The sequence below is a fragment of the Leptodactylus fuscus genome, chromosome 1, assembly GCF_031893055.1.
Source record: "Leptodactylus fuscus isolate aLepFus1 chromosome 1, aLepFus1.hap2, whole genome shotgun sequence".
Classification (NCBI taxonomy): domain Eukaryota; kingdom Metazoa; phylum Chordata; class Amphibia; order Anura; family Leptodactylidae; genus Leptodactylus; species Leptodactylus fuscus.
Genome location: NC_134265.1, coordinates 247,727,539 through 247,750,130, shown reverse-complemented (window position 1 = coordinate 247,750,130; position 22,592 = coordinate 247,727,539). Strand labels below are relative to the sequence as shown.

The window sequence follows — 22,592 nt, the reverse complement described above, 5'->3', positions numbered from 1 at the left end:
ATAAATCAATAAAATAAAAAGAATTTTAAAAGAAATGCAAGTCATCTGGAATTCCCAGACAAGTTTAGCACATTTTTTTCTAAATATTTGCTAATTTCCTAAGCTTTTGTCCCATAAAGAACCCTGGGATACAGTAGTGTGTTTATGATGTAAATCTAAAAGCAGATGTTAAACAAGGTCTCTGCGCCTTACAGGAACAAAAAAGTGCCTGAAGTTAAATCATTTGCTATTTAACTTAAACATGCCTACTCATGTTGAAAAACCTTTTAAAATGTGGGCAGCAGCTGCCAGATGAAATGGCAAGGCGCCCCACAGGTTTGTGTGTGTGAAGACTCACTTCCTGGCAAGAAATATTGGGAGTAACATTTATCCAAGTCCAAAGCAAAGGGACCGAGAATAAAGATGGCACAATTGCAGGATCGCAACCCACAAGCCATCATAATACTCTGGTGTCCCTTCAAGCAAGCCGCCGATATCCGTATGCAACCTTTTTTGCAATGGACACAAAGTCCAAAAAACAAAACAAAACACATTTTCTGTTTCCCCGCGGAAAGGCTGCATACGGACATCAGCGGTTTGCTTTAAAAACCCCATTCAAATGAATGGGTTTTAAAACTCACAACTGGCAAGCTGTCCCCTATTCAGTTTCCCAAGGAAATAGGACAAAGATCCAGCGGGCGGACTCGGGCGCAAGTGTGAGTGCCCCCTAAGAGAAAACTACACTGAGACATTCTTAAAGAGGGTATCTAGGAAATGGTTAATATCTCCCCCCCCCCCCCCCATTTTCTTCCTCTAAAACCTAGATGCTCTCTATAGGGTATACATAATATTATATATTAACAGCAGGACCTGGCTTCGAACAGGTAGATTTTATTTGCCCAGTTTTGCACCGGTGTATTTTGTTTGTGTGTGTCCATAAGCGGCTTGTGATCAGGTTTATCCAAGTTTGAATATCAGTGAAAAACCTATGATCGATTGTTATGGAAACATGACGTAAAGCGCTGTGTGAGTGTGTGTGTGTCCCTTTGTGTAATATTGTCATCCACAGCACCCTGCCCCTTTAAAGCTGACCTACCGTAATGGAAACCTAGAGTAAAGCTGTGTGCATATGGAGACTAAGCGCCTGCGAGCTTCTATTGGCTGATAAGGGATATGTCTTCCTTGGGAGACTCAGATGTGAACCTAGCTTTAGCATGTTCAGGTGCTGTATGATACTTTGTGCATTAGATTTTATACCTTGAAGCAAATGCAAGAAATTGTTGCTTTCTGACTTAGCTAGCTCAAAGCCTGGACACTAGGATGTCAAGCCTCACAAGCTTAGTTTCAAGTTAATAGTACTCAGCAGCAATTCTAGACATAGGCACACTAGTACAAAGAGAAATTGTAGAAAAGCCCTTTTTATAAGAGTTATATGTGACCTGCACATTGCCATATGTAAAGGAAATACAGCGTTAAGGCTATAATGCACACATTTTATTATTAAAAAGACCAAAACAATGTCACAAACAAAAATTCTTATTTTAAATCACTGTTCTTCCCTTACAAATAAAAACAGAATCTTCCACCCAAAATCACCATTGGCAGTAACAAAATCATCTCTTTATTCCACCCCACCATCTGACAGGTTTGGAAGTAGCTGTGCAGAGATTTCCGCCCCAGAAACACACAACATTACCACAGTTTCCCTGCATCTCCATACTTCTGGTGATATATCTCCTAATATTCGACCACCTGATTACATCACTGTCAGATGTTCTTCCTCTTACCACACCCCTGACACCAGCACACAGAACCCCCCAAATCTTACATTTATCTTACTTGCTCCTTTCCCTTCTCTCGTTGCTACACTGTGGATTGCTTGTTTCAAACAAACTACATTACATCCACGACCTCTTAATTTCTTGTAAATTTTCCTTTTTCAGTATCACAGAAACATGGCTGACAAACTGAGACACTACCTCCACTGCTTCCCTCCCCTATGGTGGTCTGCAATTCTAGCACACACTCCCCACTCCAACAACGAACCTGGTGGAGATATTGTCATCTTTCTGTCTGACAATTGCCCCTTCACCCCAATCCAAACGCTACCTGCTCTCAACCTCCCCTCCTTTGAAGTACACTCTGTTCACGTTTACTCACCCTCCAACCAGCTGTCATATACAGACCGCCAGGACCTACCGATGCCTTTGTCGAAATTTCACCACCTGGCTAACACACTTCCTATCTACAGACATTCACTATGGGAGATTTCAACACCCCCATTAACTCAACCCACCAGTCTGCTTTTAGTCTCCGGTCCCTAGCTGCCTTCTTTGGTCTCTCTCAGTGGTCCTCCCCTTCCACTCATAAATACATGCACACACTGGACCTCATTCACCCACTTCTGCTCTCTATCCAACCTCTCTAACTCTCCAACCATGCTGTCAGACCTCAGTTTACTAAAACACCCCCACAGGAACCTTAACGACATTGACATCCACAAGCTCTTCGACGCTGTCCTAGCACTCACTGGCATATCGCTCCAGAATATCGCTACATATCGCTGCCTTTTATAATACCACCATTACTTTAGCTGTTAACTCTGTGGTCCCCTTTTTCAGACACCAGAGCCTGGCCGATCAACAGGCAACCCTGGCAAATCGTCCTGACTTAAAAAAAAAAAAAAAAAAAAAAGATTTCTTTGAGAGGAATTATGCAACCCGTAAAGAACTCCCACTCCCAGGAGGACTTCAGATATAAAGAGGCAGTCAACTTCAAGAATGCACTCACCTCTGCAAAACAGATCTACTTCACTACACTCGCATCTTCCTTATCCTACAACCCCAAACAGCTATTCACTACCTTCAACTCCCTTCTCCGTCCTCCTGTACGCTCCTCTGACATCACTTATCTCAGCTGAGATTATTTTATTTCAAAAACTAAATTGACACCAGGGAAAGTCTCACCCCACCCTACAACCCCAATAAACAAACACTCTTCCCAACTGATCAGTGCTCGTCATCTTTAACCTGCTCTCCACTGTCACCAATGAAAAGATCTCCACTCTCACCTCTTGTGCCCTTGACTTGATCCAGTCACATTTCATCTCCAACTTCACTGAAATATTTACACCTGCTCTAACTCATCTCTTACCATAGGATCCTTTCCTTCCTCCTTCAAATACACTACTGTCACACCTATTCTTTAAAAAAAAAAAAAATCCCTTGACCCGTCCTCTCCAGCCAACTATCGCCCCCCATCTCAATGCTCCCGTATGACTCAAAATTGCTTGAACAGCATGTCCATTGTGAACTATCCTCATATCTCTCATCCAAGGCAATGATAGATTTTGGAAAAGAAACTGTACTAACCAAAGTCACAAACAACCTGATAACTGCCAAAGCCAAGAGTCACTACTCTATCCTCTTCCTTGGCCGCTCCTCCACCTTTAACACAGTAGGCCATTACAGCTTTTTAGAAACTCTCATCCCTTTGCCTCACAGATTTTGCCCTCTCTTGGATCTCCTCACACCACACCAACCGTACATTCAGTGTCTTCCACTTGCACACCATGTCCTCACTATTCCCTCTTTCTGTAGGTGTCCCCCAAGGCTCTGACCTAGGACCCCTCCTGTTCTCCATCTACAGCCACGGCCAACTCATAGAATCTCATGGTTTGCAATACCATATCTACGCCATTGACACACAAATATCTCTCTCTGGGCCAGACATTACTGGCTTGTTGTCCAGAATTTGAGTGTCTAGCAGCTGTAGCCTCTCTCTCCTCCTGCTTTCTCAAACTCAAAACAGAGGAAACGGAGTTCATCATCTTTATTCCACCTCTCATGGTTCCCATACCTGACCCATAAGTCAAAGTTAACGGGACCACACTTACCCCAGTCCCACAGGCCCGCTGCCTTGGGATAAGTTTTGACTCTGACCTTTCCTTCAAGCGACACATCCAAACCTTCAACACCTCCTCCCAAAGCCTCCTACTCCACTCTGCTCTTATCACAACCGTCTCCAACACTTCTCCTGAGCATCCCTCATACTCTGGAACTCACTACCACAACACGAGGCTGTACGCTATAATCACAGGCTTCAAAAAGACCCAAACAGAAAGGCCAAATTCCTCCAATAACTATACTCACACCACAACAATAGCTCTAGCAGCCTCTTCCCTCAGATTGTAAGTCCTTGTGGGCAATGGAAATAATAATAGTTAGTTTCTTGATGTACTTAAACTGTACCTCTCTCAAACTGAGCCACACCAGCAGCAACTGCATCTTCCAAGGTGTCAGTGGATTCAATAAGCTGAAAGAATGAAAAAATAAAATTACTTCAGTCATTATGTAATCTAGTGTTAAAGTACTTAATGGAAAATTGTGAAAAATAGAATGAAAATCCATTACATTTCTTATAAAAATCTGCACAAATTCAGTGAAAACATCAGAGAAGGCCATAACCTCCCCAACTGAAGGAGCCCAAGCTTCTTGCCATTGGTGTTATGCTAGTATAAGGGGTAGCCCCATTCTGGCTACACAACTTTGTTGACTGGATTCATACTGGTACACAATCACTATGCTTCTAAATAAAAATCCCAACAATTAAAGGATGTTGCTTATGTCCAATACTGTTTTGCACTATGTAATAGGCAAAAAGAACAAATATGCACATATCCAAATACTGTACGTACACACCCATAAGGAAGAGATGCCCATAAAAACACTTAGGTAGGCAAAGCGTCTTAACACACGATTAGATAGGCTTGTTTATCCCCATTTACAAGAATAATTTATCAGTGTAGTATTTGACTGAGCAGGCTAAGCATACAGCTTCATTATTGGCAGCACATCCCCTGTTCACATGTGGCCATGGATCAATGGTCATCCAATGGGCCTGTGTAAAACCACCTGGCCCGCTGTACAGGAAGTCTATATTCAACTTGCTTACTGATCAACTGCTGAGGTGGGATATCTCCAGTCCTTAACAGTTAACCTCTTAGATGTCACAGTCAACATCTACAAAGCAAAGGTTTACCTATGACAAAGTCTTGGCCTGGGGGCTGCCAAGGCCGATGTTTTGACTGGTCCTCTTCAAGGAAACACGACTCACTAACCACCCCATTTGAAAATGAGTGAGTGTAGTGCAACATTACTGACAACTGTATTGCCAAGTTATGTGCACCACCACAATGCACCAACCTCCACTGTTCTTCATATGCAGAATATCCTGTATGAACAGGAGGATAAACTCACAATGCAAGTCTATTAGAGCCTCAGTGACAACTATAGAGCTGCACTGATAGTTTGATCTCCTCTTTAAAGGCATTGTATTCATCCCCACGAGCAAAGAGGTCATTACTCTTATGAAGGGGTAGCACGATTTTTGTTTCTTTCATTGCTTCATTAAACTCAAAGGTCCGATACAGAGTCATAACCTAATATACTGTATGATGCAAGTCTAAATTTCTAATTGTGTGATTTTTAGAAGTATCCCTTGTAAGCAAGCAGTCATACTGCTAATAATACAAACCAGGTTATATATAACCCGAGGTATAGAAAGACATGAAAGTTGGGATCTGCTTTTGATACACACATGGGGAGCCCATATAATGAACGCTCTCAAAACAGTAATGCTTCATTTATCAATCCACACCATATGCTATATGTCTATTATTTCCTAAAATGGGTTGCCTGGGGAGTATTCACTTAACTGATCCTGGAAATGCTTCTGATGCTTTTCTGGTGACATCACGACTCTTGTGTCATGTGATCAGAGGCAGCGTTTGGCTCCCTGAGTTACTCCACCGCCACATGTGAGATCAGGAGAGGAGTGAACAGGGAGCTGAATGCTGCCTCCATTCACATGATTTAGCGGCTGTTGTCGCATTAAACCCCCATATCCAAAAAAGCATCCCTTGGCCCAGGTCACTGAATAAATGCTCCCCGGAAAACCCATTCAATTTATGAAAAAAATAAAAAATAAAGCCTGCCTTCTTCCAGATGCAGGAACATTTGTCCATAGGTTGTGCTCAGTACTGTAGTTATTTCAAATGGGACTGAGCAGCAATATCCCCTGGACAAGAGATGGCCTCCCAGAACATGGACACAGTTTTAAACATCATGAAAGATAATGGCTTCAGTCACCAGCAACATAACTTATATCACTGCTCCAAGTGTCACAATCCTGGTCTAGCGAAGACCAAGATCAAGCTAAAGTGCGAGGGGTTGGAAATGCATATTTACTTATTCTTTACGGTTCCCACTAACTTTACAGCAAACCAGATAGAAATGTTGGGTTGCTGCAAGGCCCAGGTGTGGTCTGATCTGACTTGCTTCTCCAACTGTCCTATAAAATGGCCCTTCAAGGCCACTTTTGGGTAATGTACCACTTGCTGAGAGAGAGATTGATGTGCCTCTATGACGTACTCAAAGAAATTTCACCATCTAGCCTGTTCTGGCCTAGTTATAAGGTGATGTTGGGAGAAGTAGTTACATGAGAACAGAGACAAAGCATACAACGTGGTCCATTTCCAGGTACTTAGCAAAAGATAATTTAGAGTCACAGTGCCAATTCGGTGTCCGACCACTGACAGACACCATCGCTTTCGTTTGCATTTGTGTCATGAATGAGAAACCTGTACTGTTATGGGCTGGACCCATATCATCTTTAGTGATGAATTCAACAATATGTGTGTAGGACATTATGGGGGCACGTATGTTGCTTCTCATGGCAGGTTTTCCAAATGACATTTTTCAGCAGCATAACACTCGCAAGCACACACACACACAGCAAATGCTTCCTTTGAATATCTGTCAAATTGTGACACTTCTTTGACACGCATAATCTAATTTTGTTGCTGTTTAAGCATTTATAGGGACCAGATCAAACGACAACTATGGCAATCCACTAGTGTGCACAATCTACGTGCCCAGCTACAACATTTGAGGGCAATAGCGCCACAAAATACCATACAAAACTTATGTTTCCATGCCCAAACAAGTCTTATGTTACCATCTTAAGTATCCTGATTAGACATGGCCCAACAGGGCTCTAGAGCTTCTTTTCACAATTGCAGAGTTTTCCCCATAACAAAAAGGCTCTAATTTGGCTCTAATATTGTAATCGCCTACACATACAATCATTGCCTTTATTCCAATACCTCCTTCTTAGTGTTTTTTTTTTTTTTTTTGTCAGTGAGTGTATTTGCAGTCCTTGCTTTATGGAGTAAAGAGTAATACAGTAGAGGATAAGCAGACGTGTTCAAGTAGAAGCATTAGATGACCACTGACAGTGACAGTAACCACAATTCTGGATTAAAGTTTCAGGATGACGAGAAATAATATAATCCCCAATCTTATTTTCATAAACAAGTCTGCTGTCGCATTTCGCCAGTCCTTGGAATCTGTGTAAATTGAGTAGTAGTCCACATTGTGACCATTGCTCCATTCACTTGTATGGGACTGACAGATATAGCCAAGTACAGAATTGCATCAGTCTCCATGTGCACTAGTACCGAATTCACAGAGAGGACTCAAGGACTCCCTGGTTCTATTGACTGTTGGGATACCCAAAGTCATAACTGCTATTGATCATGCATTATCCCTTTGGAAAGTGTTTAAGGAAATTCCCTTCAAATCCTATTTGTCAAAATTTAGTATAAGCAGTGACCCTAGCTGTACTTAGGCAAGACAATTTGGATACACATTACTTGTAACAACTCTTCATTGGTCCTCTTAGGAAAGATTTCTTTAAGTCTCTGCAATTTTCGGTCTCTGGAATCATTCTTTTGAGGAGGGACATTTCTTGAAGTAATTTCTGATGGAGAGCATTCATCTGCAGAATCATCAGTAGGGGAATCCGAAAAACCATTCCTTAAACAGAAAGCAACAAAGCAAATAAAATAGCTTGTCATATGGATGTTATTCTTGTTAATATAGATTAATAAAAACTCAGTAACTGGATACACTGAAGAGGATGACAGATGTTTTTTGGTATGGAGTGAGTTTCTAGTCTCAAACTGATTTTTTCATACAAATGATCTATCTATAGCTTATCATTAAGCGCCCTGTTAGGGTCTGATACCTGGAACTCATACTGTCAACACTGTCATGGCAGCCTCTAGGTGCCAGTAGATGCTACTGAACAAAGCATATATGCAGCACTGCTCCTATTCAATATACAGCAGCAGCACAACAGTGCCATTCACTGTATGGCTTTGGTGAAATTGTAACAAACCCCCACAGATTACATACTGATAACCTTTCCTGTGGACAGGTCAACAGAATGAAAAGTCAATTTGAGGCCAGACAACTCCTTTAACTGTAAAGTACAAAAACAGGGTACTGCTGTAACCTCAAAAAACTTGCAAAGTTAACAAATTTAAAGTTAACAAATAAAGCTTACATATTTAGCATTTGTTTTAGTGTTTTCATTTTCTGAGAACCATAATTTTAGGTTCCAAACCTGGAGCGAAGTGTGCAGAGTCAGGGCTAGACAGTGTCAAGGTGGGGCTTAATGGCATCATTTCCATTCAGGTTATGCACATTGCTGTGTCCCCAATACCTAAGGCTGAGTTCACACCTCACTTTGAAGGTTTTTGCCAAGCATTTCATAGCAAAAAAAAGTCTAAGAGTCTATTTACACAACAGTGAGATAAGTCAGCCATGAAAAAGGTCAGCTTTTCCCTTGTTGAATCAGAGCCTCTACTGCAGATAAATAGCATTTTTTCAGCTCTTTGGAGCAATCAAGGAGTTGCCACACATTTCTTGTGATTCAGGTGACCCTATCTTATCTGCAGTACTAGGTTTATATCCTGGTTCTGCTAACAGACTCGGTGCTATGTTTTCGATGCTAAAATTTGTGAGTAAACATCATTAAAATTGAAAGAAGTGCTGGTCTTAATATAGGAAGCGCTGGTGGCAGCAGAACCAGAGTTAAGAGGTCTTAAATCTACTGGGAGCTCCTGTGCACCAGAATAGACGTCTACAACAGGCAGGGACTGACAGATTTCAGTTATAATTCAGCCCAGTTTTCTGGCATGGGATAATCTAGTCCAGTCTGCTGGTCTGAGGCATGCTCAACACCAGCCATGTGGATCCTTGACCTGCTCCGTCAACTTTTCTCAAAAATGGCAAGCAGGGTGGAAACTGACAAACTGGTATATTTTTGGCACAAACCGCGTAGAAAAAAATGCACGACTTTTATGCCAAAACACTACAAAGGTAAATACCACCAAGTGTGTGAATGTAGCAGCAAACTTCAGCCCAAAATCCACAATACCTTAAGGTTACATGCAGATATTAAGTTCTGCATTGCAGCAGATGATATATGTGTGCATATTACACACACACACTATATACGGTACTATGGCTACTTTTTTTCACCCTCTGTTGAGGTCTGTTGTGGGCAATATGCCAAGGTGATACCATTTTGTGTACAAATGTTGGTAGTTGGCTGAAAGGGGTTTTACTATATACAGTCCTATGAAAAAGTTTGGGCAATCTTAATCATTTTTAGTTCTAAATATTTTGGTGTTTGCAACAGCCATTTCAGTTTGATATATCTAATAACTGATGGACACAGTAATATTTCAGGATTGAAATGAGGTTTATTGTACTAACAGAAAATGTGCAATATGCATTAAACCAAAATTTGACCGGTGCAAAAGTATGGGCACCTCAACAGAAAAGTGACATTAATATTTAGTAGATCCTCCTTTTGCAAAGATAACAGCCTCTAGTCGCTTCCTGTAGCTTTTAATCAGTTCCTGGATAAAGGTATTTTGGACAAACAATTCAAGTTCAGTTAAGTTAGATGGTCGCCGAGCATGGACAGCCCGCTTCAAATCATCCCACAGATGTTCAATGATATTCAGGTCTGGGGACTGGGATGGCCATTCCAGAACATTGTAATTGTTCCTCTGCATGAATGCCTGAGGATTTGGAGCGGTGTTTTGGATCATTGTCTTGCTGAAATATCCATCCCCGGCGTAACTTCAACTTCGTCCCTGATTCTTGAACATTATTCTCAAGAATCTGCTGATACTGAGTGGAATCCATGCGACTCTCAACTTTAACAAGATTCCCGATGCCGGCATTGGCCACACAGCCCCAAAGCATGATGGAACCTCCACCAAATTTTACAGTGGGTAGCATGTGTTTTTCTTGGAATGCTGTTTCTTTTTGGACGCCATGCATAACGCCTTTTTTTTATAACCAAACAACTCAATTTTTGTTTCCAAAATGAAGCTGCCTTGTCCAAATGTGCTTTTTCATACCTCAGGCAACTCTATTTGTGGCGTACGTGCAGAAACGGCTTCTTTCTCATCACTCTCCCATACAGCTTCTATTTGTGCAAAGTGCGCTGTATAGTTGACCGATGCACAGTGACACCATCTGCAGCAAGATGATGCTGCAGCTCTTTGGAGGTGGTCTGTGGATTGTCCTTGACTGTTCTCACCATTCTTCTTCTCTGCCTTTCTGATATTTTTCTTGGCCTGCCACTTCTGGGCTTAACAAGAACTGTCCCTGTGGTCTTCCATTTCCTTACTATGTTCCTCACAGTGGAAACTGACAGGTTAAATCTCTGAGACAACTTTTTGTATCCTTCCCCTGAACAACTATGTTGAACAATCTTTGTTTTCAGATCATTTGAGAGTTGTTTTGAGTAGCCCATGATGCCACTCTTCAGAGGAGATTCAAATAGGAGATCAACTTGCAATTGGCCACCTTAAATACCTTTTCTTATGATTGGATACATCTGGCTATGAAGTTCAAAGCTCACTGAGGTTACAAAACCAATTTTGTGCTTCAGTAAGTCAGTAAAAAGTAGTTAGGGGAATTCAAATCAATAAAATGATAAGGGTGCCCATACTTTTGCACCGGTCAAATTTTGGTTTAATGCATATTGCACATTTTCTGTTAGTACAATAAACCTCATTTCAATCCTGAAATAATACTGTGTCCATCAGTTATTAGATATATCAAACTGAAATGGCTGTTGCAAACACCAAAATATTTAGAACAAAAAATGATTAAGATTAATAGGGGTGCCCAAACTTTTTCATAGGACTGTACATATACATATTGTAGAAAACAGATATTAGTTACTTACTCTTGCCGTGGGTGGTCTTTCCTGTGCGTTGAACTGAAACCTGGCTTATTTTCATAGCCTTCATTTTCAGAATCTGAGTCTACAAAACTAACACCTTTGTTTTGACTAAACAAAGACACATTGTTCTGTCTCTTATATTCAGGAGTCTCTGGGATACTGGTAACTGCAAAAGAAATAAGTCACTGTAAAACCACCAACACCATTGTCACCATAGTATATGGAATAGTAAACCTCCAGGTTTCCCTGCTATACATGAAACATCTTACCTGCTGTGGTATCTGGAGTACTAGATCGGCTTGACCCTTCATTCTCCTTTGAGACTTGGTCCCCTTTTTTATTCTTATCAAAGCGAAAGCGGTCAAGGTTAAAGCTGCTCATATCTTCTCAGACACACACCTAAGCAATCTAGAAGAAACTAAGAAATAAAAAGATAGATGAGTTCTCTCAACTAAGCTCCTTCCAGCCACAAGTTTATTTAAAATTGTCTAAATTTGTATGTTATTTCAACAGATAAGCAAGAAGAGCTAACCCCTTCCTGACATGCAAATGTACAGCTGCTTACAATGTGCCAGTTAGGCTGATGAATAATTACACCCCCTCCCTTGAAGAAGGGGGCAGATATGGCTGTAACTAAGTCTGTATCAACCTGGGGATTCATTCAGGTCTTGCTAACTGCACCAGATCATAAGCTCTTAAATGTAGTCATGTCAGACACTCCCATGTCACAGGAACAACATGATAGTTGCAGTCACAGCTCACCTATCATCAAGTCCTAAAATATGAAGTCCAACAGTACAAAACTACCACACAATTGATTAATAAAACAAATTTTATTAATACCTACTAAAACAGTAGAATCACATGACATATATGAGAGACAATTACATAATACAATTCTGTTGCTATAAGCAAGTGGGGGTAGACAAAACTACATAGTACCAACTAGCCAGTAGTAGGTAGAAAACAGGTGGCCAATAACAGTTACATGAAGTAGGAATGGTCCTGGATAAGGACAACAATATATAATAATGTATGGTGCAGGATGCACCTAACCATAAACAGCAGTGTGACAAAACCAGGAACCCAGTGTCTCTCCTAGGTGGTATAACAATACAGTGTTGCCATCTTACCTACCAACAAGAAAGGATGGGCGTTTCCTTTCTTGTTGGTAGGTAAGATGGCAACACTGTATTGTTATACCGCCTAGGAGAGATACTGGGTTCCTGGTTTTGTCACACTGCTGTTTATGGTTAGGTGCATCTTGCACCATACATTATTATATATTGTTGTCCTTATCCAGGACCATTCCTACTTCATGTAACTGTTATTGGCCACCTGTTTTCTACCTACTACTGGCTAGTTGGTACTATGTAGTTTTGTCTACCCCCACTTGCTTATAGCAACAGAATTGTATTATGTAATTGTCTCTCATATATGTCATGTGATTATACTGTTTTAGTAGGTATTAATAAAATTTATTATGTTTTATTAATCAATTGTGTGGTAGTTTTGTACTGTTGGACATGATTGTATACCCACACATACGTTTACATTTTTGCCTCTTTTATGTGTTATGGCCTAAAATATTAAGGTCTCAATGTATAAATGTGCATATAGTATGCAGATCCCACCCACAAACCAAGAGGAAAGGTATCATAGTTCCTTCTCTCAGATTTCTCTCCATGGCATCTTGCATTCCTTGTGATGTGTAACATATATCATATTTTATTTTATTTTTAACACTCTGAATAGCCAAAAACCCATCTAGTAGCACATTGGGCCGACCTTGGCCTTCAGAACCAAAGCAATTCATCAGGACATACGAAAGGACTCAACACCACATTCCAAACTGCCCGATCTCAACCCTGAGAGGAACAGTCCAACAATTCATGCTATTTGCGCCAAATTCTGACCAGCTCATTAGCATAGTATAAGAGAACTACAGATTCATTACACCAGAAACCTTTCTCCCCCAACTACTCATAATCCAATTGTTATGCTCTTTCCTCAACGGAGTCTTGCCAATTTGTTTCCATGTTACAGCAGCAGCTCGCAAACATGTTGCTTGCTGTTATGCAGATGTTTTTGAAACAGCAGTGCCCCATTTATCACAAAATGGTTGCAATGCAATAGGACAAGCAAGGATAAGAAACCCTAATAAGTCTACTTTCTCTGGCCCCAGACTGCAGGTGACATGACTTACATTACACATGTTTATAGAAGTCTATGAAGGGGGGGTATAGTGTACATAAACAGATATTTGGTCTTATACCGGAACTAATCAAACAAATGTTGGTTTAACAGCTGCAGCTTTTAGAGTTGATTGAGTACTGTTCCGATCAGCCGATCCGAACAGCACGCACGCATTGAAATGAATGGAAGCACCTGGTGCTTCCGGTTTGACAGCAGCCGGCCGCTTAACCCGCCGCGTGCATTGATTTCAACGCGTGCGTGCTGTTCGGATCGGCTGATCCGAACAGTACTCACTCAACTCTAGCAGCTTTATATCTTATTCCAGAAGACAGAGTACAATGAATAAAATATATATATTATATATATATATATATATATATATATATATATATATATATATATATATATATATACACACACACACACACACACACACTTTTTTAAATAATGACTTTTTATTATTAATATGAATCTAAGATTCAATGCCTCACAGCAACATACTGTAATGTAATTGTTACAGGACATTATGTCACTGGGAGGCAGGGACTCCTAACATCATAGATAACTATACTGCTAAGAGTCCCGCTTCCAGTACAACATTAAAGCCAGTCAATCTAGCTAACACATGGACAGTGTTTCACAGATGAAACTAGGTCATGTGCTGCTCCCCTTAGTGTGACGAAATTTAGAAAAATGTGATCAGATAGTGTGATAAACCTGCCTAAAAAGAGGTTTTCTGAAGGTTTGATACTGCCAAAGCTGGGTATAAGCCCCCTGCAGACGACAGTGTCTGGTCAGTGTGCTATCTGGGTTTTTCCCAGATATCACACTGACTCATTTCCATGGGCCCCATACACATGACCATAAATGACACAGTCACGTGTGCAGGCCGATAGTACGGGCCACAAAATATGGAACAGGTCCTATTCCTGTCCGATTGTGCGTCCCTGCTTCCGCAGCTGCTATTCATTGAATAAGAGGGGCCTTAGAAGCTTGAGCCAACACACAGGTGACATCCGCATGCCCCCAATGCAGCACCCGTGCCATTCATTCATGGCTATTGGTTAGCACACAGTCATGCGCAACCGGCTCTAATATGATTGGCTGGAGTACAGCATTCCAGAGAACTAATGCAGCGTGAGACAAGTCTCAGAGACAGTTGCAGTTCAATCACATTCAAATTAATGGGCTGAGCGGTGATACCAAACACAGATACTGCACAAATGTCAAGTGCTTTACTTAGTAAGTATTGAAGTGGTTGCAGCCCTAATCTGAACACTGCAGCCTCTTCAACCAGCTGATCAGCCAGGGACCAAGTTGTTGGCTGATGTAGATTATGGCACCTTCCAATTATTAGATCAGTAGAGAGCCAGCACATCCCTTACTCTGTCACATAACAGACACTACAGGCCTAAAGAATTTGAGTAGAGCGAGACACTACAGAGAGCCAAAGCACTGGCAGAAGAGGCTGAAAAGCATCCGCACCCATCTGCACTCTGCAAATCTGATCGGGATGCCAGGGTATCCTCTTCTACATGACGGTTGCTGGTAAGGAACCAGTGACATGACTAACATGTCCAGCAACCGCTGATCACCCTCAGCAGTCATGTAGGGCACAGGACTTCCAGCAACCAACCACCAGCACAAGTCTGACCAGACTACACCAGCAGACAAGATTATATTAATAACTAAATATCCCCCCCCCCCCCAGCCTCCACAGGGGTGTATCCAGTTCCAGAACAACCCGTTTAACCTTTTATTTGTTGAGAAGGAATGGCCAAAGGTATAACCGGCACCACACCAAAGAAAAACATGGGGTTTCTCATGTATGGTAATCTCCCCCAAAAAAGCACACAAAGACAAGTTCTCTACATATACATTAAACGCTCCACACAATATTGAAAAAGTATAAAAAAAATTTATTGGCACAAGATTTTTGTATTTTTTTTTTCCCAATCTTGGGTAGTGTGTCTCATGTATGTATACACAATTTGCCTTTGTGTGCTTTTTTTTTTTTTTCCGTAAAAGCAGAATATTGGATGCCAAATGCCCTCCATTGTATCTTATGGTCCTTACTTAGCTGCATTGATATGACCCAATTATTGATCTTAAGAAGAACATGGAGGTGAACTGGAGCTGGGGATTTACCCACTAATTAATAAGACTCTTTGTAAAGCTGCGTTCACTTTGAATTTTTTGGTCAGCAATTTGGACAAGAAACTGACTCAAATTCCTCCTCCTAAAAACGCCTCACCATAGGATTGTATGGTGAGGCGTTTTTTGTAGCAGGAATTTGAGTCAGTTTCCTGACCAAAAAAACTCTGTGAGAATGCAGCCTAAGAGTCCATTCACACAGAGTTTTTTTGGCAAGGATTTTGGCGAGGAAAAAATCCACTTCAGAAATTAAGAAGTTTTTACAATTCCACATAGATTTTTGCCAATTCCATGTGGATTTTTAACCTCCCATTGACTACGTTGGTTTTTGAGGCAGAATCTGCCTGAAGGAAGCTTTTTTTCCGATAGCAGAAAAAAAAAAAAAATACTAGCTGAAAAAAAAAAAAAAAACACTAGCAGAACCTATAGATGTGGCGCTGGAGCTTTTAACCCTAATAATGTAGACAATAACCCAATGAACAAGCATTTGCTTGTTCATCGGGTGATTGACTTAATTCAGGAGGACAAAAAGTCATCAGCAGCACCAATCCACGTCTAGTAATGTTGTGCTGCCAATGGGCAAACAAAGTATGTACTGAGGCAAGGCTGGGTTAACACCAGTGTACAAAGTCCATTCAGGGTCTTCATCCCCAATTCTGCTTGAAAAACGCACATTTTTCGGTGGAAACCTGGAGGACCCCATTATAGCCTATGGAGTCTACAGGTAACCAGTTTTTAAGCAGATTATGGTAACATTTTTTTGGATCTCCAAGCGGACCTGAAAAATAGAAAGCCAAACGTGGGTGAGACCCTAGCATAAACCACTGATAATCGTTCATCCTGCGTGTCTTTTGCATTGGTCTGCGTAACAAAGCCAATGCAGAATAAGCACAGATCAGCGCTCATTCACAAATAATTTTAGGGCCAAGAAGACCTTTATTCACAATCCAAACATCCAGGAGGCACACAGGAAGAAACCATTATGGTCAGTACAATGACGTCACTTTATTATCAGCACGATGGCAGCGGTATATAACCCACACAATAGATGACTTCCATATGTCATTCCAGGTTACCGTAGGGATACAGGCAGGTGTCATGCAGTCATACTACATCCATTCGGCATTCACCTCACTCCGCACCGCAAGCACGATGAACACACACGTTCACACACAAAGACACCGGCCGGCTTCTCCCGCACACTTCCTGTGCGACAGACAGGCCCGAGGCTGGACCGTAACTAGCGGGCCCCACATCCCCCAGCCCCTGAGGGGCTACTCCTGTCTCAACATATACAGCCATCACAGCAGGCTGCGCGTTCCTCACCTCCTCCTCCGCTTCCCGCGGGTTCGCAGGGCTTCTGCAGGGCGCAGTTTGATGACGACACCGGGGAAGCCGGGATCAGAGAGACGCGCCACTGACGTGCGAGGCGCTCAAATATTATCCTGGGGTAACGTCACCACTTCGTACGCTGAGCTCCTTGGTTACTATAGCAACGGCTGAGCCCCTCCCTCTCTTCCCCAGAGCTGAGGCTCACTTCAAAATAGAAGAGTGTTTAGATGTCCCTGAAGATGCGGCTGCAATACCGCAGAGAACCCGCAGTGTGAAAATTAAGGACTAATTTACTGATATAGCATCAAAAAATGCAGTTTAGTAAGAGTGCTAGGAATTGCCCAGAAACCCGAATGTCCTAGAGTAAAATGATGTACATTTTCTTTTACATTTTTCACACGCTATTTTTTTGTATATTTTTAATTTATTTTAAAATATTTACAATCAGGGGGCAGATAAAGGGTACATGGGCCCTGGGCTGTTCAGAAAACGTATTCCCCCCACCCACACCAAAGATTTTTGTGACAGAATGATGTTCCATAGCAGCACAGTATAAAGTCACATAACATTTTTGCATCAGATTCCTTCACAAAAAAAAATCTTCCACATGAATTTACCCTAATAGTCTAACGCCATACCTCCCAATTTATGCAGAGCAGAAAGAGGGACAAAATGTGCGGTGTGCTGCACATTTAGCTCCGCCCTCTTTTATGTTAACTCCGCCCATTCTCGTTCATTTTTTCATGTGACCCCACCCAGTATAATCCTCCTACAGTCACCTGTAAATTATATGTCCCCCCTCTATCTCTTACTCAGTTTAATGTCCCCCTCCATCTCTGCCCCAGTTTCATGTCCCTCTTCCATCTCTGCCCCCAAATTCATGTCCCCCCATCTCTGCCCCCAGATTCATGTCCCCCCATCTCTGCCCCCAGATTCATGTCCCCCCATCTCTGCCCCCAGATTCATGTCCCCCCCATCTCTGCCCCCAGATTCATGTCCCCCCCATCTCTGCCCCCAGATTCATGTCCCCTCCATCTCTGCCCCCAGATTCATGTCCCCCCCATCTCTGCCCCCAGATTCATGTCCCCCCCATCTCTTCCCCCAGATTCATGTCCCCTCCATCTCTGCCCCCAGATTCATGTCCCCACTCCATCTCTCCCCCAGATTCATGTCCCCCCATCTCTGCCCCCAGATTCATGTCCCCACTCCATCTCTCCCCCAGATTCATGTCCCCCCATCTCTGCCCACAGTTTCATGTCCCCCCGTCTCTGCCCACAGTTTCATGTCCCCCCGTCTCTGCCCCCAGATTCATGTCCCCCCGTCTCTGCCCCCAGATTCATGTCCCCCCATCTCTGCCCACAGTTTCATGTCTCCCCCCCCCCCCTCTTCGTCTGCTCACAGTTTCATGGCCCCCTCATTATGTTCCCCTCAATGTTTAACAGAAAAAAACACTTATACTCACCATTCCAACGCTCCCCCGCCGCTCTCTCCGCGGTCACTCACATAGTTGTAGGCGTAGTCATATCACGTCTACACATGCAGAAGCCGGAGCGCAGCAGTAAGGCAGGAGCTGAGCTGTGACAGCTCCTGCTTTACTCACTTATGTGCTCAACTCATCAGCGCCCAAAACCGGGACATACCTCCCGCTGACCGGGACAGGACACCAAATTCGTGAATGTCCCGCGGAAATCGGGACGGTTGGGAGGTATGTCAATGGTCTGTATACAATGCATAAAACCCAGGTCTATAGGTGCAACCACCAGGGGCGCTATTGCAATTAAATGGTTAATCTATCTCTATCCCGGATACACTAAATCTAGAGTAAAGCTCATTGTAAGATGGGGAAGAATTTTCATATTTTCTGTACCCTTAGTGCCAGAGTGCCCCCTAAAGATTAGAGTACCCCTAAAGAAGATTAGAGTGTCCCAAAAACAAGATTACAGTGCCCCCATAAAGAAAATTACAGTGTCCCCATAAAGAAGAGTAGAGTGTCCCAATAATCATTGTCCGAGCCCTTTCAAATGACTGGTTTTTTTTATAGACACCTAGGAACATGTATTACACATATATTATTTCCATACATATTAGTAGTAATACTTTCTATAATAATGGACTATGGGCACAGCCGGCCCTCATATAGCGGTCACTTCTTCCCCATCTACTAATAATGCAGCACTAGAAGTTGCCATAAAGGTCTCTCCCAATCTTCAGGACACTGGACTGTCCCCCATGATGCCAACTCCACAGTGTATATGGCAGTGCAGGGCAATGGAACACTGCCAGGCAGGAGCTACCTGAGGGTCTCACGGCCTTGACATCACGTCACCTGCGCACGGCCAACTGACATTCAGTTCTTAACTGTCGACGGCGGAGAGAAGAGTTTCTACGGATTTCTTCATATTTTATTTAGCATTTTGGATATTTTTGGATTGTGAGAGACGACCAGAATGGCGTCCATTGGAAGAGGAGAGGAGAAGAAGAGGAGAGTGACGGAGAGGAGAAGAAGAGAGAAGAGAAGAGGGAAGAGGAGAGTGACGGAGAGGAGAAGAAGAGAGAAGAGGAGCGTGACGATGGACTAAAGGAGAAGAACAAGAAAAGAAGAAGATCCCAGGATAAAGAGGACCTGGAGATGACCCCTGGCAGAAGCCAAGATGCTGAAACATCAGGCCCCTACCCCGGCCTTACCATCAGCCGCTTCATCCTCCACAAAATGTTGGGTAGGGGCAGCTTTGGCAAAGTAAGTTTTATCACTTCTTATTCATTTTGACACCTACTTTATTTCTTGTTGTCAACATTGCGGGCTGGGTAGATATTAATCCCTTAAAGGGGTTGTCCCATCACAAGGATCCTATCTATACTTCTTGTTAATGTGAATGTAAGACTTTTCCTAAATACATTGCTTCAGCAAAACTGCTTTGTTTGTTTGTTTGTCCACTATCTTACTTTATTCAATTTTTTGTGGCCACAGCCCTGACCTAGCTGCTCCTGAGTCAAATGATGTATCTGCTGCTCTCAGGGGGGAGGGAGGAGGGGCTAAGTGCAGGGGAGCCAGCCTGTGTATCTAGCTATTCCTGTGTCTACACCATGTGACCTAGGTCCTGCACTCAGATAGAGGAGCTGCTTTCATTTCTTCTGTTCTCCCAGTTATCAGGCTAGCTAATTCAGTTGTGTTCATTATGGCAGAGACAGGCAGTCTCTGTATGTAACACAGAATGGAGTTGCTGCTGCCTGTACTTCATAGTCCAATGTGGGTGGGCGGAGCTACATGTGAATTTGGGGGCGGGGCTAAACGGCAGGTTGCCTGTGAAACCCCGCCCACCAAATGATGCAAGACACCAGGAAGAAAGAAGATTTTACAAGAGTGAAGACTGCTGAGTATGTGAGGTGGGAATACCCCTTTAACCACTTCAGTAGCGGGCCAGTATGTGGTCCAGGACCAGACACATTTTAGGTTTATTTTGTATGTGCGGTTTTGAGGGCTGTAACATTTTTCCCGTATGTCTCACTCAACTAATTTTTGCGTCTTTTTTCGGGGACACATAGGGCTTTATTTTTTATGTTGTTTTTATTTTCAAATGTGTTTTAATTTATTTTATATCCGGGAAAATATAAACATAATAGGAGGGAAATTGTGTCTGGTTTTCAATTTATTATTATTATTTTTATTTAATAACACAAAGTGTCACTGAAAAACTTTATAAAATAGTTTTTCCTCTCCGTTATGGTAATTTTTATTTTGTATGGTGTCATCGGGGGTGGGGCTGTAACCTTTAATAACGGCGTTTTATTAGCGTATTATTATTTTTAATTATTATTATTTTATTTTAAAAAATGTTAAACTTTTTTTATTATATTTTTATTTTTTTTTATTTTTTTTTTTTTCAGATTGTGTCCCCATAAGGTGATAAGAGACCTTTGGGGACATCTCTTCACTTTTTTTTTGTATTGGAGGCTGATTTCCCCTGCAACTGAGGCTGGTATATTTAGCCTCAGTTGCAGGAGGAATACAGCCTCCTGCACGCTGTATACACAGTATATAGAGCTGATCTGGGTCCTGTAGGACCCAGCAGCTCTTGCAAGACGCTGCTCCCGGCGGATCACGTGACGGGTCAGAGGGCGGCCGCATCATGGCGGCACCCATAGCCGTGTATACATTGCTCATTGAGATACACAGCGATCGAGATGGCAGGGAAGGGAATAAACCTTCCCTGTCTTCTCTCTGGGAGCTCTGGCTGAAGTTACAGCCGGCTCCCAGCTTCAGCAGTTGCACGATCTCCGTGCAGCTGCTGTGTTCTGACTGGACGTACCAGTACGTCCTGTCAGAACTAGGCAACCACTATCCAGACGTTTATAGTCTATGGGCGGTCTGGAAGTGGTTAACCCCTTAAGGATGCAGAGTACTTTGGGCCTTAAGGCTCAGACCCTGTTTTTCAAATATGACATCTTTTCCTTTATGTGAGGATAGCTTCATAAAGCATTTACCTATCCAGATGATTCCAAGATTGTTTTTTCGTGACACATTGTAGTTTATGTTGGTGGTAAATTTTGGTCATTATACTTTGCGTTTGTTTGTTAAAAAAAGGACAATATACTGAAAATTTAATAGAATTATCAATTTTGAAAGTTTCTGTTATTCTCGTGAAAAACAAAGACAGTCCTATCACACAAAATTTTTCCTAATTAACATTTCCCATATGTCTACTTAATATTGGCATTGTTTCTTCAATGTCTTTTTACTTTCCTAGGAAGTTAGAAGACTTATAACTTTAGTAGCAAATTGTCAGATTTTCAAGAAAATTTCAAGATTTTGTATTCTAGGGACCTATTTAGTTGTGAAGTGACTTTGAGGGGCCTATATAATAGAAAACACCCATAAATGACCCCATTTTTGAAACGGTAGTCTTCAAACTATTCAGAATTGTATATAGGAACTTTATTAACCCTTTAGGAGTTCCACAGGAATTAATGCAAAATGAAGGTGAAATTTCCAAATGTCACTTTTTTATGCACATTTAGCATTTCAAACCACATTTTACCATAATATTTATTTCTGTGATTCTGCAGTTTGTAGAAATATCCCATATATGGCCCTTCTGTGCAACGTGACTCAATACGTGTCCTCAAAATCAAAGAGCACCTTTAGGGATTTTGGGCAGCAATTTCATTAGGATGGTTTTTAGATATCATGTTGCATTTACAGAGCCCTAGAACATTGGCGTAACTACCGCCATAGCAGCAGAGGCAGCTGCCACAGGGCTCGGGACATTAGGGGCCCGGTGACAGCCGCTACCGCTGCTATCATTATACTCGGGGGTCTTTTCGGACCCCGAGTATAATCGGCGGCCCGGGAGAGGTAAGAAATGTAAAAAACACTGTTACTTACCTCTCCATGATCCGGGCAGGCTTCGGCCTAGTCATTTAACGTCTCATGACCCCAGCCTGCATCCCGGGTCATGTGATGTCTGACGTCATTGAAGATGGACCACTCCGGAGGCCGACAGCGTAGGAGACGGGAGATAGGCGAGTAACAGAGGTTTTTTTATTTTTTTTTCTCCCCCTGGGTCTCCGATTATTATTCTCCAGGGTCTGAAAAGACCCCGAAGTATAATAATTGTTTATGGGTGTCCACAGTGGGACATAATACTGTGTGCAGGGGCCACTATGGGGGATAATACTGTGTGCAGGAGCCACTATGGGGGATAATACTGTGTGCAGGGGCCACTAAGGGACATAATACTATGTGCAGGGGCCACTATGGTGCATAACAGAGCACGCAGGAATGCATAGGAGGGGGTCGGTTGAGGTCTTCAGTGTCG

At 42.3% G+C, this 22,592-nt stretch overlaps 1 protein-coding gene across 1 annotated transcript in view; it reads right to left on the bottom strand.

The window, feature by feature from the left end:
* The window catches only part of SMARCAD1 (SNF2 related chromatin remodeling ATPase with DExD box 1), a 55,776-nt gene extending 38,926 nt beyond the window's left edge, over positions 1-16,850 (bottom strand). The window contains exons 1-5 of the mRNA XM_075285547.1: positions 16,771-16,850; positions 11,364-11,512; positions 11,098-11,260; positions 7,694-7,856; positions 4,230-4,293 (exon numbers count right to left, since the gene is read on the bottom strand). Of these exons, the coding sequence (XP_075141648.1) occupies positions 4,230-4,293; positions 7,694-7,856; positions 11,098-11,260; positions 11,364-11,475 (502 nt within the window). The 5' untranslated portion in view covers positions 11,476-11,512; positions 16,771-16,850. The remainder of the gene's footprint in view (positions 1-4,229; positions 4,294-7,693; positions 7,857-11,097; positions 11,261-11,363; positions 11,513-16,770) is intronic.
* Between the last annotated feature and the right edge of the window lie 5,742 nt (positions 16,851-22,592).